General features: G+C 44.2%; 1 protein-coding gene across 1 annotated transcript in view; it reads left to right on the top strand.

The window, feature by feature from the left end:
• Nucleotides 1-24,869, top strand: part of ATRNL1 (attractin like 1) — an 859,416-nt gene that overhangs the window by 160,905 nt on the left and 673,642 nt on the right. The window contains exons 6-7 of the mRNA XM_040361535.1: nt 13,501-13,675; nt 19,284-19,371. Of these exons, the coding sequence (XP_040217469.1) occupies nt 13,501-13,675; nt 19,284-19,371 (263 nt within the window). The remainder of the gene's footprint in view (nt 1-13,500; nt 13,676-19,283; nt 19,372-24,869) is intronic.

Here is a 24,869-nt window from a genome sequence, read left to right as displayed (position 1 = left end):
GAAGGTGGTTAACATCAGGGGCGATTAAAGGGTTAACTGCATGCCTATACTGTGTTTCTATGTAATATGAGAGGCGCTTTCACTAGTGGGAGACATGGGTCCTTGTCCCTGCTTTGCAGGAACACAGGATCAATGCCTTCCCTACTGACAGAACAACCATCTGCCTTGTTTTACATAGGCAGACCGCCATTCTCCCTCAGTACCAAAGGATCAATGGGTGCCAGCGGAAATCGAGTCTGCTGTACCTGCCGATCAGTTCAGCGGGAGCGGGCCACCCAGACCCGAAAGTGTCGGGTCACATAGCAGGCACGTGATCCTGAGCAGCAGTGCCACTTTGCCGCTGTATATGTAAGTTATACGGACAGCAAGTGGTTAAGCAGATGGTAGCCAGCAAGGGAATCACTCCAACAGCCCCAGGCTATTCCTCTTCACCAGTGTTAATTTTAAAGGGGTTTTCAACCTTTTTTTTAAGTTTATTAAAAGTCAGCAGCTACAAAAAGTGTAGCTGCTGGCTTTTAATAAACAGACACTTACCTGCTCCACGTTCCAGCGACGCGCCGGCCGGGGCTCCGCTCCTCGCCCCCCCTCGCCGGCTGGCGTCTTCATTCTTAGTGTGGGCACCCGGCAGTGACAGCTTTCGGCTTCACGGCCGGGCACCCACTGCGCATGCGCAAGCGGAAGTGCGCATGCGCGAGCGGTGCCGTCCGATTGGACAGGCGCTCGCCTACAGGGAGGGGCTGTGAAAAGGCGATTAAGCTAATCGCCTTTCCAGCCCCTCGGCGGAAGGAGGAAGTGGGACAGGAAGTCCCCTTCTCCTGAAGCCCCCACTCCCCCCCAAAAAAAATTACATGCCAAATGTGGCATGTAAGGGGGCGAGGAGTGGGTTAAGCGAAAGTTCCACTTTTAGGTGGAACTCCGCTTTAACGTAAAATTTTGATTTCGTTTTAATCTGATAGCTAGATTCACAAAGAGTTAAGCCGGCGTATCAGTAGATACGCCGTCGTAACTCTGAATCTAAGCCGTCGTACATTTAAGTGTATTCACAAAATGAGATGCACTTAAATGTAGCTAAGATACGACGGCCTGCGCCGTCGTATCTTAGCTGTCTAGTTCCGCCGGCCGGCTAGGGGCGTGAACACTGATTTACGCCTAGAATGCGTAAATCAGCGAGATACGCCTATTCACGAACGTACGCTTGCCCGTCGCAGTAAAGGTATGTAAGGCTTTTTCTGGCGTGAAGTTAGTCGAACAAATAGCTGGCCTAGCCAATGTTAAGTATGGACGTCGTTCCCGCGTCAAATTTTTTAATTTTTACGTCGTTTGCGTAAGTCGTTCGTGAATGGGGCTGGACGTAATTTACGTTCACGCCGAAACCAATACGTCCTTGCGGCGTACTTTGGAGCAATGCACAGTGGGCGGCGCATGTGCCGTTTGTTAAAAATGTCAATCACGTCGGGTCACGAGTCATTAACTTAAAACACGCCCCCTGTTCCTCATTTGAATTAGGCGCGCTTACGCCGGCCCATTTATGCTACGCCGCCGTAACTTAGGAGGCAAGTGCTTTGTGAATACAGCACTTGCCTCTCTGACTTACGGCGGCGTAGCGTTTATGCGATACGCTACGCCGCCTCAAAGTTAAGCCAGTCTTTCTGAATCTGGCTAATAGTCTTTTGACTAAAATGGCATTTTAGTTTTGGTCATAATTTAGTCATCTGAATTGTTTTTAGTCGTATTCTAGTTAATTAAAATCTCCAGTACATTTTAGTCTACTAAAATAAATCTAATGGGTTTAGGTACATTGTAATGCATTATTCAAAGCTGTTGTAAACCGCTGGACTTTTTTTTTTTACTTGCAAGGTAAAGGCATAATGTGCTAGTATGCATAGCATACTAGCACATTATGTTAAACTTACCTTAAAATGTAGCCCCCCCCCCCCCCTGCGCTGCTTCTATCTTCACCAGTCTTGATTGACGGGTGGGCGTTCCTTCACAGCGCATGCACCAGTGATGTCACTGGCTGCATGTAATGTAAATATCAACTAAATCGCACACGTTTATGAGATATTTACATTACCAATAGGTGAGCTCTATTATAGGCTTATAGGCTATAGGTAAAAGTCATGCATGGAAGTTAACTTCCACTTTAAGCATTTCACTACAATTTACAAACTCATATACTCCCAGAGTAAACATCTAATAGGGTTATTATCTATGGTATTAACGAGGAAGTAAACCCTGATGGGTTTTATTTCCTCTTTATTTCCAAGGATAAAGGGCTAGTATGCAGCCCATTATGTTGCACTTACTTGCAAACGAAGCCCGCGATGTCCCCTAGGTGCCAGCTGGTGGCCGCGTCCATCTTCACCCCTCTTCCGGGTCCGTGGACTCCGGCTCTATAACTTGCCGGAGTCACGTGACGTCACTGCACAACCGTGCCCTTTCTTCGGTGCGCATGAGCTGACGATGTCAGCGCAAGCGTATATGGTAAATATTTCCAGTACCTACAGGTAGGCCTTATTAGAGGCTTATCTGTAGGTAAAAGTGGTGTGTAAGAGTTTACAATCACTTTTCGGTTTGAACATGCACTATAGACAGATTTTAGCTCTTGTGACATAGAACCAGTGTTAATTTTGACGTCAAATTTCGATTTTGTTTTAGTCGTAGTCTTTTGACCTAAATGCCATTATATTTTTAGTCATTCACTTCCCGGGAATGCTCTTATTATATGTATCTCGTCAAAGAAAGGACCATACATGGCAAAACCCTGTAAAATAAATCCAAATTTATTGTAAAAATAATGTGCTCACAAAGCAGCAAAAGAAATCGAGCTCATCACATTCCGCCATACAGTGCACAGATTGTATGCCCCGCCCTGCGCACGTTTCGTCAGAAATTACGTCTTATGGGGAAGTAGGAGTAAGTATCCCCTACAGTAAGACTGCCACCAACGTGATCCCCAATTGGAACCACAATCTGGATTGGGCGCTGGCTGGTTAACTGTGAAGAAGTAGACTCTCAATATAACACTCAAAGCATATTTTGGAACACCAAATTTTAATAATCGATAGGTATAAATTTTGATTTGTGTCTGCCTTTTGTGTGGATGCAGGGCTTGACAGAAAAGCTGACAATCCACATTAAATTTCAGCCTCTAAATTCAAAGGCTGCTTATGACATAAGGGATGTTGTGTATGTACAGGACCACATTGCCTACTACAGACTATGATCTGAGCCAAAAACAGACCCACCCACGTTCAGTGATGGCAATGAGATTATGTAACTTTGTTGGGGACTATTATCTTCAGTGAACAATTTACAAAATCTTTTCTTTCTGCAATTAGAAATGGTGCTGTTTATCAATATTGACGACTTTTTTTCATGAATGGAGTTTGAAAAATAACGGTCGCCTCCATCTCTTATCTGCTGCTGACCCCTAGTGGCTGATTTGGATTTACACATCAAGCTGAGTTACAAAATTTCATTCCAGTAATCAAAATTTTTCTGTAGGAGTGAAATTAAGAGTTTTTATTTATCTGTCTTAAATTTCTGAATATTTGTGCATTTTTTGATGCACAGGTTGCCCCATTCATGTCCACTTGACAGCTGTGCAGGTGTGTTTTCTCAAGCACACACTCTCTGCAACCAATAGGGAGGTACAAGCATTACACCTTTGCAAGGCCTGGGTCCCATTGGGTCAGCAGAGGGGCCTAGAACGTGCTTTGAAGCACTGCTCTTGTAAGCAGTGAGGTGACCGCTGATTTGTGGAGTAATAAAGAGGCATTGTTATTGTCTTGTGCGGTGTGGGGGAAAGGTTGTTTGGCTTCCTGGTACCCAGGCAGAGCTGGCAGCTGAGGGAGCTGTATGGAGCCCCCAAGATTTCTAATGGCGGCCATGCCTTATTTATCTTTGTTTTTTTTTTACACTACAAAAATAGTTATCAAATACACAAAAGAGGAAAACATTTATATAATAAAAACTGAAGAAACTAAGTAAATATATCCCCCCCAAAAATACCCCCTCTAAATAAAAAAATAAAAAAATAGATTAAAAGATCTCAGTAAGCAAAATTATAAATATAAATATATATATATATATATATATATATATATATATATATATATATATATATATATATATATATATATATATATATATATATATATATATATATGTGTGTGTGTGTGTGTGTGTGTGTGTGTGTGTGTGTGTATATACAGTATGTATGTATGTGTGTGTGTGTATATATATATATATATATATATATATATATATCCCAGAAGAGGAGGTTCGGGGTCACTCTGCAAAACCATTGCACAAAGCAAGTAAGTATAACATGTTTTATATATATATCATGTTATACTTACTTGCTTTGTGCAATGGTTTTGCAGAGTGGCCCCGAACCTCCTCTTCTGGGGGGTCCCCAGCTAGCACTCCTTACTCTCCCTTCTTGTTTTGTTGCTTTCTGCACTGGATCCTGCTGTGGGCTCTCCCCTAGGCATGTAGTGCATCTTGTGAAGCTACACAGTGCTTTACAGGCCCAGAGCCAGAGTCTGCCTGGTTCAGAGCCCTGTCCCTGCGGGGAAGAAGCCCTTAGTGCAGGGCAAAGCTAATCCTGTCTACATGGACTGGGGTGAGTACAGGGTGGAAGTCCTTTAAACATTTAGCCCAGAGTGCCCTTCCGTCTCTGAAACCCCTTTGAGGGGTGTGGGAGCCACACACCACCCTTTCAGTGATCACAGCAGGGGACCAGAATTGCTGAAGTTGAAATTTAAACTTTTCTAAAAAGGTATGCATGCATCCCCCAAGTGGCGCCAAGTGTGCCTGTGCTAACCAGACACCACTACACCTGCATGACTCGAGCACTTGAGGTGCCTATACTGCCTCATTCCCACTTTTTCGCTTTGCTAAGAGCACATTACAGCGGCTGATCACAATATCTTGGTCACTGCAGCCTACAGGTTCTTGGAACCAAGGCATTCCCCCCTCACTACAGGGGTTGTCAGTTACCCCTCTTGGGACAATTTCACAGGCAGATCATACGTTCAGGGAAAAGGGTGAGATGGACTTTGTAGGTCAGGCTTAGCTTTTTGTTAATTTGGGGCTAATAATACCCTTACCTCTGACCCCCTCTGACATCCTCCCTTCCTCTAGCCATTCTGCTGGCCGATCACCCACACTAGCTTCCTTTTTGCACCACATTGTCTGATTTTATGGGCAGACTATCTGGCTTTATTGAGGCCATAGATAGCAGGGGTCACATCTGTGCCCCTTTGACCTCCTCTCCTGAACTGGACTTTGATTTTACCCTTGAGCCAGACACAGTGCCCGAGGAGGAAACAGTCCAGGAGGATCCCTCGGCTTCTGAGACATTGGGTCAGAATGACACATCTGTTGCAGAGATTTCATCAACGCTAAAGGATACTATAGCTACCCCCATCCACACTGTATGCTTTTGCCCTAAGGTGTCTGCCATGAGGTGGTGTGTGCTGCTCATCTCTCAGCTACTGACTTCCTTAGGAAACAAGATCCCCTCTTTGTACTTCCTTGAAGGTTCCCGCAAGGGTCTCCCTGGCTAGAGAAGCTGCCTGTTGCATTGATGGGTTCAATGGGCAGGTGAGGGAGCTGAAAGATACATAAATAAGTGGAATGTGTGCTAGTCTCATCTTATGACTGTCTTTACAGATCTGTTAAAAGAGAATTGACATCCAGCTATGAAAGTATTGAGATTTATGGAGCTACAGTGACACCTAGTGGGCAAGTACAGTAATGCTACAATGTCGGCTGACAACATTGGGGTAGATTCAGCAAGCAATTACGCCTGCGTATCCATAGATACGCAGCGTAATTGCTAAGTAGTGCCGGCGTATCTACTTTCTGTATTCAGAAAGCTAGATACGCCAACTGTAGCCTAAGATACAACTGGCATAAGTCTCTTATGCCGTCGTATCTTAGGGTGCATTCTGCCGCTGGCTGCTAGGTGGCGCACCCGTAGTTGTCAGCGTAGAGTATGCAAATTGCATACTAACGCCGATTCACAAACGTACGCACGGCCGGCGCTAGTTTTTTACGTCGTTTGCGTACGTCGTTTTCGCCGTAAGGCTGCTCCTGCTATTAGGAGGCGCAGCCAATGGTAAGTATGGATGTCGTTCCCGCGTCACGATTTTCAAAATTTGCGTAGTTTGCGTAACTCGTTCGTGAATGGCGATGGACGCCATTTACGTTCACGTCGAAGCCAATGACGTCCTTGCGACGTCATTTACGGCAATGCACGTCGGGAAATTTTCCCGACGGAGCATGCGCAGTACGTTCGGCGCGGGAACGCGCCTAATTTAAATGATCCACTCCCCCTACGGGATCATTTAAATTACGCGCGCTTACGCCGGTCCCTTTTACGAAACCCTGCCGCAAATTACGGAGCAAATGCTTCGTGAATGCAGCGGTGCTCAAATAATTTACGGAGGCGTAGCGTAAAAACGATACTCTGCGCCGCCGTATCAGTGCGCGCTCCTACCTGAATCTGGGCCACTGTATCTGTACTGTACTATACAGTCTATATCAGAGATGGGCAACCTTAAAGAGATAGAGATCTACCTGAACACCATCCTCACACCTGATATAAACCTCTAATTGCCGTACTACTGTGTTGCAATCTCGTGCATTGAGCGCAAACGTGGGTTTAACCCTTTAGCTGCCAGGTCCGTATGTCGTAGAAACCTGATAGCGGAGGGTTTCACACACAATCTGGAGGCTGCGACCACTGGGATTGTGTGTAAAACGGACAGGCAGACTCCTGTCTGTCAGGTGAAAGCATTCAGGCGGCTGCACTACAGCCCGATTGCTCACACATCCCCTCGGTACTGGCACCCCTGCGCGCCCCGCCATGTTTTCCGGGCTCTACTTGCCCATCTGCAGGCCCGGAACCAACATGGTGGGTGGTGGTGGGTGGAGGGGAAGGAGAAGAGCAGACACAGGTGCGCCCTCCTCCCCTTTTTGCTGTGACCCGGAAAGCAACGTCTATGACATCACTTCCGGGTCAGCCTCTCAGTGTCCCCAGCTAGCATAGCAATGCGATCTGAATTGCAATACATTCAGTGGAGCCCAGAGAAGACATGCAGGGGTTTTTAGACCTTGCATGACTCATTACAGAGAATTTGTCACCTAAAAATAATCACATAGGGGGATTTGTCCCCTATGTTATAAAAAAAAAAAGTTTAAGCGTTTGTTACCCCAACACTTAATTTTCTTCATATGTGCCTGCTGTATTGCTTCCTTTATGTTAAATCCCTGGTGTTCCTGGCAGTCCGTCTGCTTTCCTATTAAACACTGACCACACTAAGCAGGAGAGCACAGCGTGGACAGTTTTTTTTAGCTATGCTGGAAACTCTGTGTACTCTCCTTCAATGATCAGACATGCCCCCACTGCACAGCAATTCACTAGGAAGATCAGTGTGCTGTTGCTCCTCCTCCCACCGGCTCTTATGCAGCAGGGAACAGAGGGAATGTGATCACTTATAAAAAAAGGGTAGTTATGTTTTTTTTTCATATCTATAACTTTCATTTCTATTTTGAACGGAATGGGTTGTTTTACAAGGTGCTCGTTTACAATCACTTTAACCCCTTCCCGCCTACCATTTAGCAAAATGACAGCCAGAAAGTGTTTCTGTTATCCTGACTAGATGTCATATAACGTCCGGCAGGATAAGCCTCGGTGGTGTGGTGTGTCATTCTGGAACATCGCACCTCCGATCTTCGTCTATGATCTATGATGTAGGCTCTTTACCACATGATCAGCTGTGTCCAATCTGCTCTCTAGACAGGGGGGTCTGCGCTGATAGCGCATTGATTATTAGTGTAGACCCCTCAAAAATGCCCACCCATGGCCACCAGGGATGCCCACCCATGGCCACCAGTGCCCACTAATGGCCACCAGGTAAGCCCACTAGTGCTCACCAGGGCTACCAATCAGTGCCCATTGGGGATGGCACACTGTGCCCATCAGTGATGCCTGCCGGTGCTGCTAATCAGTGCCGCCTATGAGTGCCCATCAGTGCCGCCTATGAGTGCCCATCAGTGCTGCTTATCAGTGCCGCCTATGAGTGCTGCATATAAGTGCCCCATCATCAGTGCCACCTCATCAGATCAGTCCTACCTCATCAGTGCCGTCAGTGCAGCCTCATCAGTGAAGGAGAAAAAGTTTCTCATTTACAAATTTTTGATCTTTTTTTTATTTGTAGCGCAAAAAATAAAAACCACAGTGGTGATCAAATACCACCAAAAGAAACTTTATTGGTGGGAAAAAAATATATATATTTTTGTTTGGCTACAGCTTTGCATGACTGCGCAATTGTCATCCAAAACGTGATAGCACTGAAAACTGGCCTGGGGAGGAAAGTGCCCGCTATTGAAGTAAAATTTATTTTTATTTTATTTTTTTGCAAAAAAGTAAAGTTACACCCAAGCGCATAACCCCCCCCCCCCCTCGGGGGCGCTTACACGTGAATACATTGATTGTACATTGATTAGAGGAGCAGCAGTGCTTGCTGCACATGTGAATGAGCCCTTCGCTGCATTTATCAGTGGCACTGTTAGAGCTTGTTCACGCATAAAGTTGGGGGGGGGGGGAGTGGTAGAAACCTGCGTTAAAGCCGCAGTTTTAGCACCCCCAAATCCCTACCCCCTTTAGCTGCTGAGGCAGAAGCCATAGGTGTACTTATGTCACAGCAGGAATGAAGCCCCCTGTTGCTTTAGATGGGTTCCTGCCAATCGTGACCCATGCAAGTAAATGGGTCCACAATGATGCAAGCGCACAGCAGCTGCATGCTTCTGTGGGGTCCAAGGGGTTAAATCAGGTGGTGAGAAAGCAACACTGCCTGCTTTAACCCCTTGTTTGCTGTAATTCACAAGGTTTCAGGGCACTTGCAGAACCGTCTCATTCACTTGCATAAGTCATGCTTGGCAAGTGCTACACCCACCCACCATTACAATTCGTATAACTCCTGCTGCGAAATGTGTACACCCCTGGCTCTTGGGACTGTAGCGGGGACAAAAGAGACACCCGGACTAAGAATCCCTATAAAGGAATTATAATGCTCTTAATATTCCAGTTTTTGATCAGCTCTACATAACACCTAAGGGTGGTTTATATTCATATTTACCATTAGATCCCTTTCACACTGGAGAGTATTGCAGGCGCTATAGCGTTAAACCTAGTGCCTGCAATCCACCCTTAAACAGCTGTCACATTCACTCCAGTGTGAAAGCACGAGGGCTTTCACACTGGAGCGGTGCGCTAGCAGGACGGTAAAAAAAGTCCTGCTAGCCGCATCTTTGGAGCGGTGTGTATACTGCTCCTTCACCGCTGCTGCCCATTGAAATCAATTGGACAGCGCTGCTATACCGCTGCAGCAGCGCATTGCGGATGGTTTTAACCCTTTCTCGGACGCTAGCAGGGGGTAAAACCGCCCCCGCTATCGCCCAAAATGCGCCGCAAATCCGCCCATAGCGCTGGTGGTAAAAATAGCGGAGTTTTACCGCCGACGATATGAATGGCTCAGTGTGAAAGGGTTCTTAGGCCCCTTTCACACTGGGGCAGGAGGTGCGGTGGCGGGAAAGCGCAGCTATTTTAAGTGGCGTTTTACCGTCGGAATTGCGGCGTATTCGGCCACTAGCAGTGCAGTTTTACCCCCCGCTAGCGGCCGAAAAAGGGTTAATACCGCCGCCAATGCGCCTCTGCAGTATAGCTGCGGTTTTCCATTGCTTTCAATAGGCAGGAGCGGTGGAGGAGTGGTAAACACACCGCTCCTTCACCGCTCCAAAGATGCGGCTAGCAGGACTTTTGGAGCGGTTCTGTTAGCGCACTGCTCCAGTGGAGAAACTGTTTCAGGTGGTTTTTAATAGCGCCTGCCAACCGCCCCAGTGTGAAAGGGGTCTAAATGACGATTATGAATCCAGATCCATATTTATAAGTTAACCTTTTTATTTTATTTTATCTTTCTTAATGTGAAAAAGAGTGAATAGGATTTTTCCCTCTGGAGATATAAACATGGCTATAAATTAGCTATTTATAGAGTATATTAAAGGGCTAAGTAATATAATGCCCGCATTTTTATAAGTCAATATATCACTTTTGGCCACCAGGGGTCACTTTACAATTTTATTCACATAATAAATTACAGAGGAAGATATATAAAGAAAGCCTGGATACACACACACTATACACATGTCATATATATGTGTGAAGACAAGAAAAGAAGCTGGCAATGAGCCGTGCACATTAGCATTATCCCTCTGTGTGGCGGGGGAGATGGTAAATATCACCCTCTGATCAGTTCTGTCATTAATGAAGTGCTGCTGTACTTCTCGTTCACTGTACCAGCTCTGCCATAAGGGCTCTTTCACACGTCCGTTCAGTTTTTCAGATCAGTTTTTTTTTCATCAGTTGATCCGTTTTTCCATCAGTTTTTCGTCAGTTTTTCGTCAGTTTTTCATCAGTTTTTCATCCGTTTTTGCATCAGTTTTTCCATCCGTTTTTTCATCCGTTTTTTTTTTTTTGGCTTTTTACATAGAAAAACGGATGTTAGCGGAACGGATGATAAACGGATCATCCGTTAACGTCCGTTTTTCGTCCGTTCCGTTTTTTAGACGGAAGAAAAATAGGGTTTTCTTCCGTCCAAAAAACCGGAACTGAACGCAGACGGATGCTAACGGACGTTAGCGGATGCTCATCCGCTAACGGACGCTAGCCCATAGGGAAGCATTGCGGTCCGTTAACGGACGTCCCAAAAACGGAAGAACGGAACGGACGTGTGAAAGAGCCCTAAGAGTGTGTGTATGTATGTATGTATATAAATATATGCTATCTATCTATCTATCTATATATATATATATATATACACACACACGCGCGCGCACGCATGTGTGCTTGAGCTTTGAGGGGGCACACCCTAATGAAATAGGCTGCGCACACCCCTGATTAACACCTATAGTTGAGAGGCAGTTCATTCTGTAGGAGGAGTTTTATCAGAGAGCACCAGACATCTTGTCCCCCCACTTTTCTCTATACTATGACACTTTTAGTCTTTTATTAGTTGTAGAGTGGAATTCGTTTTGGTGATACTGAAAGATCAGGAAGTAGCATGAAAATATTGGGTTATATTGATACATTTTTCAATAACATTTTCTTCTCTGTTCTATCCCATTTTTTCAACATTTTTTTTTTCCTAACTTTAATTGGAAAATTTCAGAATATCTATATATATATAATATAGAAGTGACTTTACTATTCTCTGCATATAAGTTATACAATACAGGAGTGACAATACCACACGCTAGATATAATTTATATTATACAGGAGTGACATCACTGCTCTTTAGATATAAGTAATACTATACATGAGTGACTTTACTAAACTCCAGATGTAAGTTAGAGTATACAGGAGTGAGAACACTGCTCTCCAGAAATGTTATATTATACAGGAGTGAGAACACCGCTCTACAGAAATGTTATATTATACAGGAGTGACATCACCGCTCTCCAGATATAAGTTACATTACACATGGGTGACATCACCGCTCTCCAGATATAAGTTACATTACACATGGGTGACATCACCGCTCTCCAGATATAAGTTACATTACACATGGGTGACATCACCGCTCTCCAGATATAAGTTATATTTTACAGAAGTGACATCACCACTCTCCAGATATGTTATATTATACAGGAATGACATCACCACTCTCCAGATATGTTATATTATACAGGAGTGACATCACCACTCTCCAGATATGTTATATTATATAGGAGTGACATCACCGCTCTCCAGATATGTTATATTATACAGGAGTGACATCACCGCTCTCCAGATATGTTATATTATACAGGAGTGACATCGCCGCTCTCCAGATATAATTTATATTATACAGGAGTGAGGATACATCACCCGTGATTTGTGCCAAATTTCAGATAGGTTGCAAACGTGTCCAAAGAAAACAGTGATGTATCCTCCACCAGACTATGGATTGGCTCCTTACCAAATCTCCATGATCCCTTATTACAGGGGATCCTAAACAGCATGTAATGGGTAGTCACTCCTAGTCTCGTAGTTCAGACATATACGGTCCAGTTTCGGTCTCATTCACAAGTGATTTCACCGGCATTAATGCCCACCTATAAAAGCATACGAGTATAAAACGCACATCAAAGGACTTCTAGTGGCCATCAAACTCCATTGCTTTTGATATATTAGTGAGCTATATATATCATCATATATCACTCATATTTCAAATCATAATTTTGCGCTTTCATAAAGTGTTTATGTTTTAGAGTTAGCGCGATTTATTTAATTTCTCACATTTTTCACTTGTATTTATTGTTTACATGCTAATCGCAGCTCTGGGGGTGAATAGACTGTCACTGGGTTGCAGGTCTTTTTCCTCTTTTTTCACTCTTTCCCGTTTATGTTATTTTAGCGCAGTTTCTTTCCTATTTTCCATATTATACAGGAGTGACATCGCCGCTCTCCAGATATAAGTTTATATTTTACAGAAGTGACCTCAGCATACACATGATTGTGCGATTCGTATATAATACATGGGAATTCTGAGGCTTTAAATGGGTTGTTCTGGCACCTCCAACATTGAGTGTATGTAATAGTAAAGGGCGTGGGGGGTGCTAGAGGGCCTATTGATGCTGGCTGCTGGGGGATCTATTGTCACTGGCAAGGATTTGTTTTTGTGTGAAGGTCTGTTTTTGCTGGTTGGAGATCTGTTGTTGTTGGGGGGTCTTATGTTGCTGGTAGGGATCTACTGTTGCGGGGGAGGTCTGTTTTTTCTGGCTTTTGCTGGCTGCTAGGAGATCTGTTTCTGCTACTGGGGGTCTAATGTTGCTGGGAGGGGTCTTTTGTTTCTGGGTGTTTGTATTTTGTTGTGGGTGGTTCGTTGCTGTGTGGGGTCTATTGTTATGTGGGGTCTATTGTTGCTTGTGTGGGATCTATTGTTGCTGCAGGAAAACTATTGTTGCTGTGGTGGAGCCCATTATTGCTAAGGGAATCTATTGTTGTGTGGGGGATTTATTGTTGCTGGGGAGCGCATCTGTTGTTGCTGACTGCAGGAGATCTATTTTACGGCTTCTCTTGTTATTAACAAATTCCATACACATTATTTAGCACCACAAAATTATACTTGGTTCTGTATTCTTTAAAAGGGGTGGTACTGGGAATTAGGTAGGGGGTGGAACTAAGGGACGATGGATGGAGGTGGGTAGGGGGCGGAAACAAGGGGTGACTAAGAGGGGGGGGGGGGGGATTTTGTGCACCTATCAGAAAAAAAAGCTCTGGTTGTAATAATTATGTATGTATATAGTCAGGTTGAACCACCAGCCGTGCGGACTCTTTGACTATTGGTGTGGTGCCCATACTGCTTGCTGGCATAGTTTGATGTTGGATTTTGGCCGTTCTGTTTTCCACCTGACTGACATTTTTATTTTTTTATCATTGACAGGTCCAGATTGTTCACTGAATGTTCCCTCAACCGACTCGTACTGGATTCTGCCCAATGTAAAGCCCTTCAGCCCTTCAGTGGGCCGGGCGTCACACAAGGCGGTCATGCACGGGAAGTTTATGTGGGTGATGGGCGGCTACTCGTTCAACTACAGCGCCTTCCAGATGGTACTGAAGTAAGTGATGCTACAAGGAGAGGAGTCTGCTGGCCTAAAATGCCCCGAACTCTGCATACAACATGTCCAGAATAGAAGAGGGGCGATTATCCTGAAAAGCCAAAGAGAAAGGATGGGGCAATAGTTAAAGAAAATTTGATTTTTGAAAGACTAGAAGGAGGGCGAAATTCCTCTTTTTGCTCCTTTTGCCTGCATTTGTCCATTGAACCTAGCTTCTAGCTGTATGCAATTTCTGGTGTGCTTTGGAGCCTCTCTCACTGTGCAGGGCTCTGCAGGGGTGGGGATTGTCTTAGTTCCAAATTTGCATGAAGCTCATGTGCTAGAGGGTCTATTGATGCTGGCTGCTGGGGGATCTATTGTCACTGGCAGGGATTTGTTTTTGTGTGAGGGTCTATTTTTGCTGGTTGAAGATATATATATATATATATATATATATATATATACACACACACACACACACACACACACACACACACACACACACACACACACACACACACACGCGCGCGCGCACACACACACACTCACACAGTAAAACCTTGGATTGCGAGCATAATTCGTTCCGGAAGCATGCTTGTAATCCATTGTGATATAAATAAAAAAGTATTTATAATGTTTTTTATATATATAGATATATAAATAATAACATTATAAATACCTTTTTTTATAAGTGATCACCATTCCTCTGTTCTCAGCTGCAGAAGGAGCTTAGAGAGCTGGGGGAAGAGAAATAGCAGGACACTGGTCTTCCTAGTAAATGGCTGTGCGGTGGGCGGGGCAGTACAAGTCTGATCATTGGAGAGGAGCCAGGTTGAGTTCTCAGCACAGCTATAAAACTGAATATGTTCTTCTCTCATGCCTAGTGTGGTCTGTTTTATTAGAAAAACAGAGGGACTGGCATGAACACCAGGGATTTCAGACAAAGGAAGCAATACAAAGAAAACAGGATACTTTTTCATGTCATGAGTGTGCCTCTCTGAAGATGGTGGTGGGTGAACACAGTGGAAGCACATTCCTAAATCCTAACTCCAGGTATTTTAAAACCTCTACCTTTGCAGAGCCCTCTACCCCCTCAATGCACTGCAAGACGTAAACGTTTTTTATGTCTATGGGTGCATAAATACGGAGTCAATTCTTAGGCCTCGTACACACGATAGGTTAACCAGAGGACAACGGTCTGATGGACCGTTTTCATCGGTCAAAACCGATCCTGTGTGGGCCCCATAGGTTATTTAACCATCTGTTAAAAAAAAAGCCAACTTGCTTTAAATTTAACCGATGGATTCCTAACTGATGGAAAAAAACGATCGTTAGTAGGCACAACCATTGGTTAAAAATCCACGCATACTCAGAATCAAGTCGACGCATGCTTGGAAGCATTGAACTTCGTTTTTTTTTCAGCACGTTGTTGTATTTTACGTCACCGCGTTCTGACACGATCGTTTTTTTAACTGATGGTGTGTAGGCGCGATGGACCATCAGTCAGCTTCATAGGTTAACCTCTCATCGGATGGACTGATCGTGTGTATGAGGCTTTACCCTATTCCCCGTTTCAGTGATGCGACTGGTCCTCCACAGCCTGCTCTGTAAGCACTTCAGCCTCCTCGGCATACAATACAGGGTGATGTCCCTATATTGTACGTGATGATGCCATTGCATTTGAGCCAGATAAGGAGAATGGTGATGTCTGGTGGGATGAGTGTATGGTAAGTACCATAGCTTGTCCTTTAAACCAGGGCTCGACAAAATCCGGGCACCCGGTCGCAATTGCGACAAGAAATTGTGACCTGGCACCCGGGGAAGATTAGGCCTGCAGAAGCCGCGGCCTCAATTACCGGCCGATCGTGGGCCCACCGTGATCGTGCGGCGGGGGAGGTGGGGGTGCACAGAGAAACTGTGTCTCTGTGCGCCCCCACCTCCCTGCGTCTGCCGGTAATTGAGGCCGCGGCTTTTCGACCTTCTGCAGGCCTGAGCAAACCAACTATTATCTGGCGCCATCTTGTGGTGGCTGTTGGCATTACAAGTAAAACAGCAGTTCTAATGTGTTTTTCACTGTTTTCACTGCCATCTCCTTCCCTCTAATTAGAACCCCCAAACATTATATTTTTTTTTATTCTAACACCCTAGAGAATAAAATGGCGGTCGTTGCAATACTTTCTGTCACACCGTATTTGCGCAGCGGTCTTACAAGCGCACTTTTTGGGGAAAAATACACTTTTTTATATTAAAAAATAAGACAACAGTATAGTTAGACCATTTTTTTTTTTTATATTGTGAAAGATAATGTTACGCCGAGTAAATTGATACCCAACATGTCACGCTTCAAAATTGCATCCGCTCGTGGAATGGCAACAAACTTTTACCCTTTAAAATCTCCATAGGCGACGTTTAAAAAAATCTACAGGCTGCATGTTTTGAGTTAGCAAAAAAAGGGGAGAGCATGGGAATCCCACCTAATACAGAATAGCGCAGTACTCACCAATATTATCGGGGGGTGGAATCAAAAAATACAGTATAACAAAAATAAAAAGGAGACAGACTACTGCACACCCTAAAGAGTTAACTACAAATGTATTGAAAAAATATCAAAAAGAACACACATGTATAAGGCATAAAGAGTGGGTCCCCTAAGAATAGGTGGACCTACCCAGATAATTCCCTTATGGACACCCCCCCCCCCCACAGACCGGCATATACTGGTAACTAGAATGAGAAAAAACTCGATCCTCCCGAAGGAGGGTCAGAGTAAATAAATAGCGCACCCACCACAATACACAGATACCCCCCCACATATAAAAGCCCAATTGCTAATAAAAAATATATCCCTAATAGTTCCCACACAGGACAGTGGTCTCCTGAATAAACAGGTAGAGAATTACCACTATCTGTGTGAGGGAACGCAGCAAGGAGGGAGGACAAAAGAGGGACATAAAAAAATATCCTATATATTGGTAGTGGTGATACACCCCTCCACTAGGACTAGTGACCAACAAAGTAATCAATACAAACAAAACCAGAGGGACCGTGAGCCTAAAGTAGCTGCATGTTTTGAGTTACAGAGGAGGTCTAGGGCTAGAATTATTGCTCTCGCTCTACCAGTTGCGGTGATACCTCACATGTGTGGTTTAAATACCATTTACATATGCGTGCACTACTCACGTGTGCGTTCGCTTCTGCGCGCAAGCTCGTCGGGACGGGGCGCGTTTTCTGGCTCCTAACTTTTTTAGCTGGCTCCTAGATTCCAAGCAAATTGGTCAAACCCTGCTTTAAACCATAGGCTCAAAGTTTTTTACCTTCATGCATTCTATGCATGAAGGTAAAAAAAACCTTCTCCGTGCAACATCCCACCCAAAGCCCCCCCCCTAATACTTACCTGAGCCCCATCGCAATCCAGCGCTGTGCACAAGAGCCACGGCTCCCTGGAGACTCTGGGGGCAGAGCTTAGACTCTATATGTGAATGGACACACAGAGCAGAGGCTCGGCAGTGAGCCTGCTCGGGTGCCCCCATAGCAAGCTGCTTCCTCTAGGGGCACTCGACATTAGGGAGGGGCCAGGAGCGCTGGTGGGAGACCCGAAAAGAGGAGGATACTCTGTTCAAAATCACTGTATGTAAGTATAACATGTTTGTTATTTAAAAAAAAAAAATACTTTAATATAATTCTAACCCTTGCAGTGCAGTTAGTCCCCACTGCAAGGTTGTTGTTTTTTTCTTTTTTTTTTTCGTTCCTGGAGTTGGGTTTTAGGTCTTGTACTGCACACAGTGTTTTTTTTTTTTTAGCCGTTATGGACCTTTTAGCTTTTAGGTGGAACAATATATTGTCCTGAGAATTTTGGATTATATTGTGTCGCAAAGATTGAGGCACCTAACCTTTTATCTCTTTTTCTCTAATGATATTTTTTTGTCACCAATAGTACAGTGATTGCCTCTGGTTTCTGGGTCCTGTGCGTAGTGGCTGCCCAGCTGCTCAGTCCTTGGCATGGGCACCATTTAGAGAACACTTTGCACTCTCTCAATGAATGCAAAGCATTTTCTGATTTACCGAGGTAAAAGAGGCATGGTGGTGACAACATCATTTTTACCTCATCCAATCAGAGAACACTTTGCGTTATTAAGAAAATGCAAAGTGTTTTCTGAATGGCACCTTTGCTGTTCTGTATATTTTATAGATGGGCAACTCCTATCCTCATATTGAGATTAGTGGTTCCAAATGAATAATAACTACTGCAGTAAGGAACAGACACAAACGATACACTTCGCATCTTTCCAAAATAACTTCTTTTTTTATTTGACGCAATTGAAGGTTTTTATACACACGATTACGTGGATATCACATACATATTACAATTGTACTTTTATGGTAACAAGGGGCGTAACATAGGCAGGCTTATTCTAATCAGGACTCAAAAGAATGCAAATATTTAATGAAAACATTATTAGTGCCATGTGCACAGTGAGTGCAGTGTGCAATACATACAAAATAGAATACAATAATATATAGATAATATACAGAACTTACACATTTAGGGTCAGATTCTCAAACGAGATACGACGGCGTATCTCCAGATACGCCGTCGTATCTCTGAGTTGCGCGGTCGTGTCGTATCTATGCGCCTGATTCTTAGAATCAGTTACGCATAGATTTTCCGTAGATCCGACTGGCGTAACTGTGTAACACCGTCGTATCGTAACTGCATATTTACGCTGGCTGCTAGGTGGCGCTTCCGTCGAATTCTGCGTTGAGTATGCAAATTAGCTAGATACGCGAATTCACGAACGTACGCACGGTCGACTAGGTACATTTACACTGTTTACGTTAGGCTTTTCCCGGCGTATAGTTACCCCTGCTATATGGTGGCGTAAGTGCGGCGTACCAATGTTAGGTATGGCCGTCGTTTCCGCGACGAAATTTGAAAATTTTACGTCGTTTGCGTAACTCGTTCGTGAATGGGGCTGGACGTAATTTACGTTCACGTCAAAACCAATACGTCCTTGCGGCGTATTAGGAGCAATGCACACTGGGAGATTTCCACGGAGGGCGCATGCGCCGTTCGTGAAAAACATCAATCCCGTCGGGTCACACAACATTTACATAAAACGCCCCCCTGTTCCAAATTTGAATTAGGCGGGCTTACGCCGGCCGATTTACGCTACGCCGCCGCAACCTACGGAGCAAGTGCTTTGAGAATACAGCACTTGCCCGTCTAAGTTGCGGAGGTGTAACGTAAATCAGATACGTTACGCCCGCACAAAGATACATAATGAGTCACCAACCTGAACCCGCATGCAGCCGATGAAGTGCCATAATGCTTAGTGTGCCTATGCTTGTTCAAGGTCAGTGTCTCGCCGTGTAGTAAAGGATCCAGGATGACACACAGAGACCATTACAAGTAAGCCAACAATGGCCTGCTCACAGCTTTCTATGCCAACAAAACTTTGAAATTGTTTAGTATTTTACTTGGTGTTATTTGATAGTGATTGCTATTTTTATCTTTCATTGGCTCTTGCTGCTAAATATTAATCGCTTGCTCAGTGATAACTGTGGCTCAGTGAATTGAGACATTTGTTTTTGACGTGGATCTCACCATCCTGTCCTGCTCTTCCTGCAGCTACAATGTGGAGAGCAGTATCTGGAATGTAGTGCCGGTCCTACGGGGGCCCCTTCAGCGATATGGACACTCCCTTGCCCTATATCAGGTGAGCACATAGTACATGCTATACATCTCTTCTGTCCATCTGTCTCTGCATTACAGTTATTGCTTGTTTGCCTGTGTATATCAACACAAACATTTTCACTTTTGTAATGGAGACAATGGGAGTTATTTACGAATGGCAAATCCACTTTGCACTACAAATGCAAACTACAAGTCCAAAGTGCACTTGAAATTGCACTGGAAGTGCAGTCGCTGTAAATCTGAGGGGTAGATCTGAAATGAGGGGAAGCTCTGCTGATTTTATCATCCAATCATGTGCAAGCCTAAATGCTGTTTTTTTTATTTTCCTTGCATGTCCCTCTCAGATCTACAGCGACTGCACTTCCAAGTGCATTTTCAGTGCAATTTGAAGTGCACTTTGCACTTGTAGTGGAAAGTGGATTTGCCTTTCATAAATAACCCCAATGTCTTATTATAAGCGCTATTCACACTAGTGCAGTATCTCCTGCTTCTGTCGTTGAGCTGCAATGCGTGACAATAGAAATCGCATTATTCTCTCTATGATGCCTGCTCACATCAGTGCAAAATGGCGCAGTGCAATTTTTTAAAAAGGTGAAGGAGTATCTTTTGGTGTAGCCTAGTGCATTTTGGCCCCAAACACTTAAGAAAAAAAAAAAAAAAACTCATGTACATGTTTTTGTTGGCTGGCTCGCCTCCTTTTTTGCTGTAATTTAGTTTTGGCACAGTGCTTCACATGACAGGATTATCTGCAAACTAAACATACAAATAGTAGCGCTAAATAATGATGATGATACTCTTGTATCAAAAATGATCAAGTGACTGATATGTGAACAGAAGAAAACAATGAATAGAAACAGTCCATGTGTTAAATAGTGAAGAAGCTTGATTGCTGTCAAAGACTAAGGCCTCGTACACACGACCGAGTTTCTCGGCAAAAACCAGCAAGAAACTTGCTGGGAGATATTTTTTTGCCGAGGAAACCGGTCGTGTGTACATTTTCGTCGAGGAAACTGTCGAGAAACTCGACGAGCAAAAAAGAGAGCAAGTTCTCTTTTTCCTCGACGGGAATGGAGAAACTTGCCTTGTCTAGTTCCTCGACAGCCTAACAAGGAACTCGACGAGGAAAACTATGTGTTTCGCCCGTCGAGTTCCTCGGTCGTGTGTACGAGGCGTAAGAGGTATAATCCCAAGTCAACAGTGATTCACTCTTGAGCGTGATGCACACTAGTGATGTACCCGCCACCAATAAAGCAGAGGCTTACCAAATGTATTGAACCCTGATGAGCATACGCCCAAAGGGTCAATAAAGCTGAGAATATATAAAGACTGTTGGCACTGCGAGACCGGATCTTCCTATGGCAAACCACCAAACAAAAGGAGGATGACAAATGCTTGAAGATGATACCTCACAAATGGTCAAAACTGTAAAGTCGATGTGTGGAGGAGAAAACAGAAGAAGCACATAGTGTAATACCGTAGGCACTGAGTTTTAATAAGGGTTTGGAAACACTTACATAAAAGTGGATGAAAAGGACATATCGATCAATATGTGCATGGCAGCAGATCGATATGTCCTTTTAATCCACTTTTATGTAAGTGTTTCCAAACCTGCGGATTTATTTTGTTTTGTTTTGTTATCTGCAAACGAAAGTGGAATTAGTGCCACATATATATTTGAAATAAATGAAACATAGTAGATTGAGGACAAGAAAAAACCAAGTGGTCCTTCAGGTCATCAAGTCTGAGACAAATGGTCCTTATGGACTTTGCCCTGGATCCTGGATTCTAAAGCCTCGTACACACAATCGGATTTTCCGACGGGAATTGTGTGTTGACAGCCTGTTGGCCGAAAATCCGACTGTTTGTAGGTTCTATCCGACAGTTGTCGGATTTTCCGCAGACAAATGTTGTATGGCAGGCTTTAAAAATTTCCGCGGACAACGGTCTGTTGTCGGATGGGGGAATCAGGACCTCCTTCCTCCTGCTGGTAATCCCTCTAGTGATATAAAGATCTATATAGAGGAATCAGGATCTCCTTCCTCCTGCTGATGACCCCTCTAGTAATAATTAAAGATCTATATAGAGCACATGGGCATGTCAAACACAAGGCCTGCAGGCCACATCTGGCCCACCAGGCCTTGTCATGTGGCCTTCACACTCGGAACTCCATTCGGGCTCTCGCTCTCTGCTCCCCACTGTCACTTGTAAACACTGAAGTTTTCAGTGTCTGTAAGGAACAGCTTTACTCTTGGTGGCTCCTGGATGTTACAGATCCCTGCACGCACTCACGGCAGGGACTGATCTACAGAGAGAGAGAGAAATCAATCACCCTGCAAGGCTAGGCAGAGCAGCCTACAGGGCAGGTAGGAGAGAGAAGAGATGCAAGGAAGCGTGGGGGGGGGGGGGTGGTTGGGGTTGCACACTGTGCATTGCGCACACCTAAACTCTGCACTCTGTAAGTGGCGCACTACTAAACCCTGGACTCTGTACGTAGCACAATCCTGAACCTTCTACTCTGTATCTCGCGCTCCTCTACTTCCTGCCCTCTATACGTAGTGTAATCCTAACCCTCTACTCTGGATGTAGCATGCCTTGAAACCCTGCACTCTGTACGTAGCGCATCCAGGTTCAACAACAAGCTACAGCAGTTTGTGTCCCGAACAAGGGATCCTCTGGCAATCGGAGCAGATGCTCTGATAGTTCCATGGAGCCAATACTCCCTGGTTTATGCTTTCCCTCCCATTCCTCTCCTTCCACATTTGTTGCACAGGATTTGGAAAGATGGAGTTCAAGTCATTCTGGTGTTACCAGCCTGGCCCAGAAGGCCCTGGTTCCAAGAGATAGCTAGACTAACAGTGGATGAGGCCATGGACGCTTCCACAACGCCCCGACCTACTGTCTCGGGTCCTATATTGCACCCCAATTTAAATTTGACGGCATGGCTAGGGAAGCCAGGGTGTTAAAGGACCGCAGCATCTCGGGACCAGTAGTGTCTACCCTAGTAAATGCTAGAAAAGCTGTCACTAGGAAGAGCTATCATTAGGTCTGGAAGACTTATATTGCTTGGCGTGAAGCCAAAAAATGGCATCCTCGGAAATACGTGATTGGGAGAATTCTCTCTTTTCTACTCTCGAATGTAGAAATCAAATTGGCTTTGAGTACAATCAGAGGTCAAGTTTCGGCCCTATCAGTATTATTCCAAAGGCCTTTAGCCTCCCATTCACTGATCCAAAGCTTTATGCAGGGGGCAACTCGCTTGCTTCCCCCCATTAGGTCATCTATGTGTCCTTGGGACTTGAACTTGGTGTTGTCTGTATTACAGATACAACCATTTGAACGCAAGCTAGCCTTCCTGATGGCTATCACCTCGGCTAGGAGGGTGTCGAGTTGGCGGCCCTGTCATGCAGGGAACCGTATTTAATCCTTCCACGAAAACAGAAGCACATAAGCTAAATTAGCATTCCTGTTTATGACTTAGGCCTGGTTCACACCTATGCATTTTTTAGTGCATTTTCAGTTTTGCAGAAACACAGTACAGTCCATTTAAAATGGTTTTCTATGGATGTAGTTCACAACTGTGCACTTTATGGAAAGGGCCAAGGACTTTTTTTCTGGTTTTTGGTACCATAAACTTCAATAGATCAAAAACGTATATTGAAAAACGCGAAATGCACTTGCGATATGCAAACTGTAATGTTTTTCGGTGTGAATCAGGCCTAAAGCTGGGCCAAAGAACACCTACCAGTAGTTGCATTGTACCTGTGGAATGTCAGTGCTTGTTTTACTACTCATTGTCCACTAGGTGGCAGTGTTGCACTTCAAATAATGGCAGTGTTGTTGATTGCTTTCTTTGGGATCAGTGCCTTGTGGAGCATCAATACAGAGATTGTGCAATAGAAGCAGGTCACATTGCATATTCATGCAGCTCTCTCCAATCCGGTGCATTACAACTAAATAGTGCATGTATTAGTACTTTTTTTTGCTCCTCTGTCTGTTTTGTGTTGAGTTTGTGCAAAACATGCCTACATTTGGAGAGAACTAGCTTAGAATAGGGTGTAAGGTGGCATACTTCACGGTATGAAGATTTTGTGATATTCGTAGCTGTTGTGGAAAGATGCGTTTGATGTGATTCAGGGGCCGTTCACCAAAAACTGTATGAGGAACTCTCTTAGAATGCTTCCAGCATGTCATGTTCCCTTGATTTGTTGATAACAAGCCTATTGCCTATCTATTGTGGTGGAAATTTGAAGATGTATTGTCATGATGGCACCCAGTCTTAGTACTTCCGCAGCCCGCTCTAAATAGAACTGACTGGGGCAGTCTGAGACTGTTTGAATCTCGTCTGGTAGTAGAAAATGTCTTGAGGTTGGAGTGTGATGTTTGCGGCGTGGGCATATATCCACCGACGAGGGGCCCTCTGTGCATTTAGCACAGACGATCGTTGAGGAGGGGGTGCGCTTACTCCGCAAGAAAACTAGTGGTTATGGACAGATGTGTGCTCTTATCTGGGTCTTGTCTGATCAGCATGGCTTGGGATTCGTAGCGTGCGCCTGTGGATAGCCTCCATTCCACCTATAATAAGGGTATAATCTGGATATGCATTATTCTATGGAATGGCGCAGATTAAGGATTCTATCAGCGATTAATAGAGGAGCTTATGATTGTTTCTGGAGGCAGGGGGGCACTCCCTGCCCGGACACGCCCATAAGACTTTAGCCAGCATTGTATGTATTTGTATTCATTGTATTGTATTCATTGTTTTATATTCTATTAATGTATTCTATGGGACTTCCTGTCAGAAGGAATGTCCTTATATGGTGTTTGCTGTGTCAAGGGGACATCCTGTGATGACCACTCCCATGGGGAGGTGATTAACTGGTGCAGTGAGCACTTCCTGTTTGGGTAAATAAAATGAGCTGTGCTGAGCCATGAAAGGCAATGATGGTGATGACGGTGACTTGAGAACAAGCTGGTGTGAGGTCTCCTACCTTGTATGGATGGGCAGAGAATGAATGGTGAATGAACTTATTTAGTTTAAATATGGGTTATTTCATTAAAGGGTCACTAAAGGATTTTTTTTTTTAGCTAAATAGCTTCCTTTACCTTACTGCAGTACTGGTTTCATGTCCTCATTGTTCGTTTTTGCTTTGAAGTAGCTGTAATTCTGCTGTGATCTCCACACTTCCTGGTTGCCTGTTTCCTTATAACTATCGTACTGGGAGCTTTCTCACGGTGGTCTAAGCTGTCATTACTGTGTGTCTAAAACTCCTCAGAACCAATCAGATTCATTTTAAAAACAAAACACTGCCCTGGATTTGATTGTTTTTGTTCTGTGAGTCTTCCCGACTCACCTCTCACCCGGAACTTCATGTATGTACATTTAAAACCAAAGTGAAACTAGAGGCATATTATATGATAGATTAAATTCAATTTTTAATCATTTTTAAAAGGAATCAGTTAACTTTTATGTCTCTATACCCAATAAACAGTCATTTCAGCAAAAAAAATGTTTTCCTTTAG

The sequence above is a fragment of the Rana temporaria genome, chromosome 8, assembly GCF_905171775.1.
Source record: "Rana temporaria chromosome 8, aRanTem1.1, whole genome shotgun sequence".
Lineage (NCBI taxonomy): Eukaryota > Metazoa > Chordata > Amphibia > Anura > Ranidae > Rana > Rana temporaria.
Note: the sequence above shows the minus strand (reverse complement) of the source record. Positions and strands in the feature narration are given on the sequence as shown.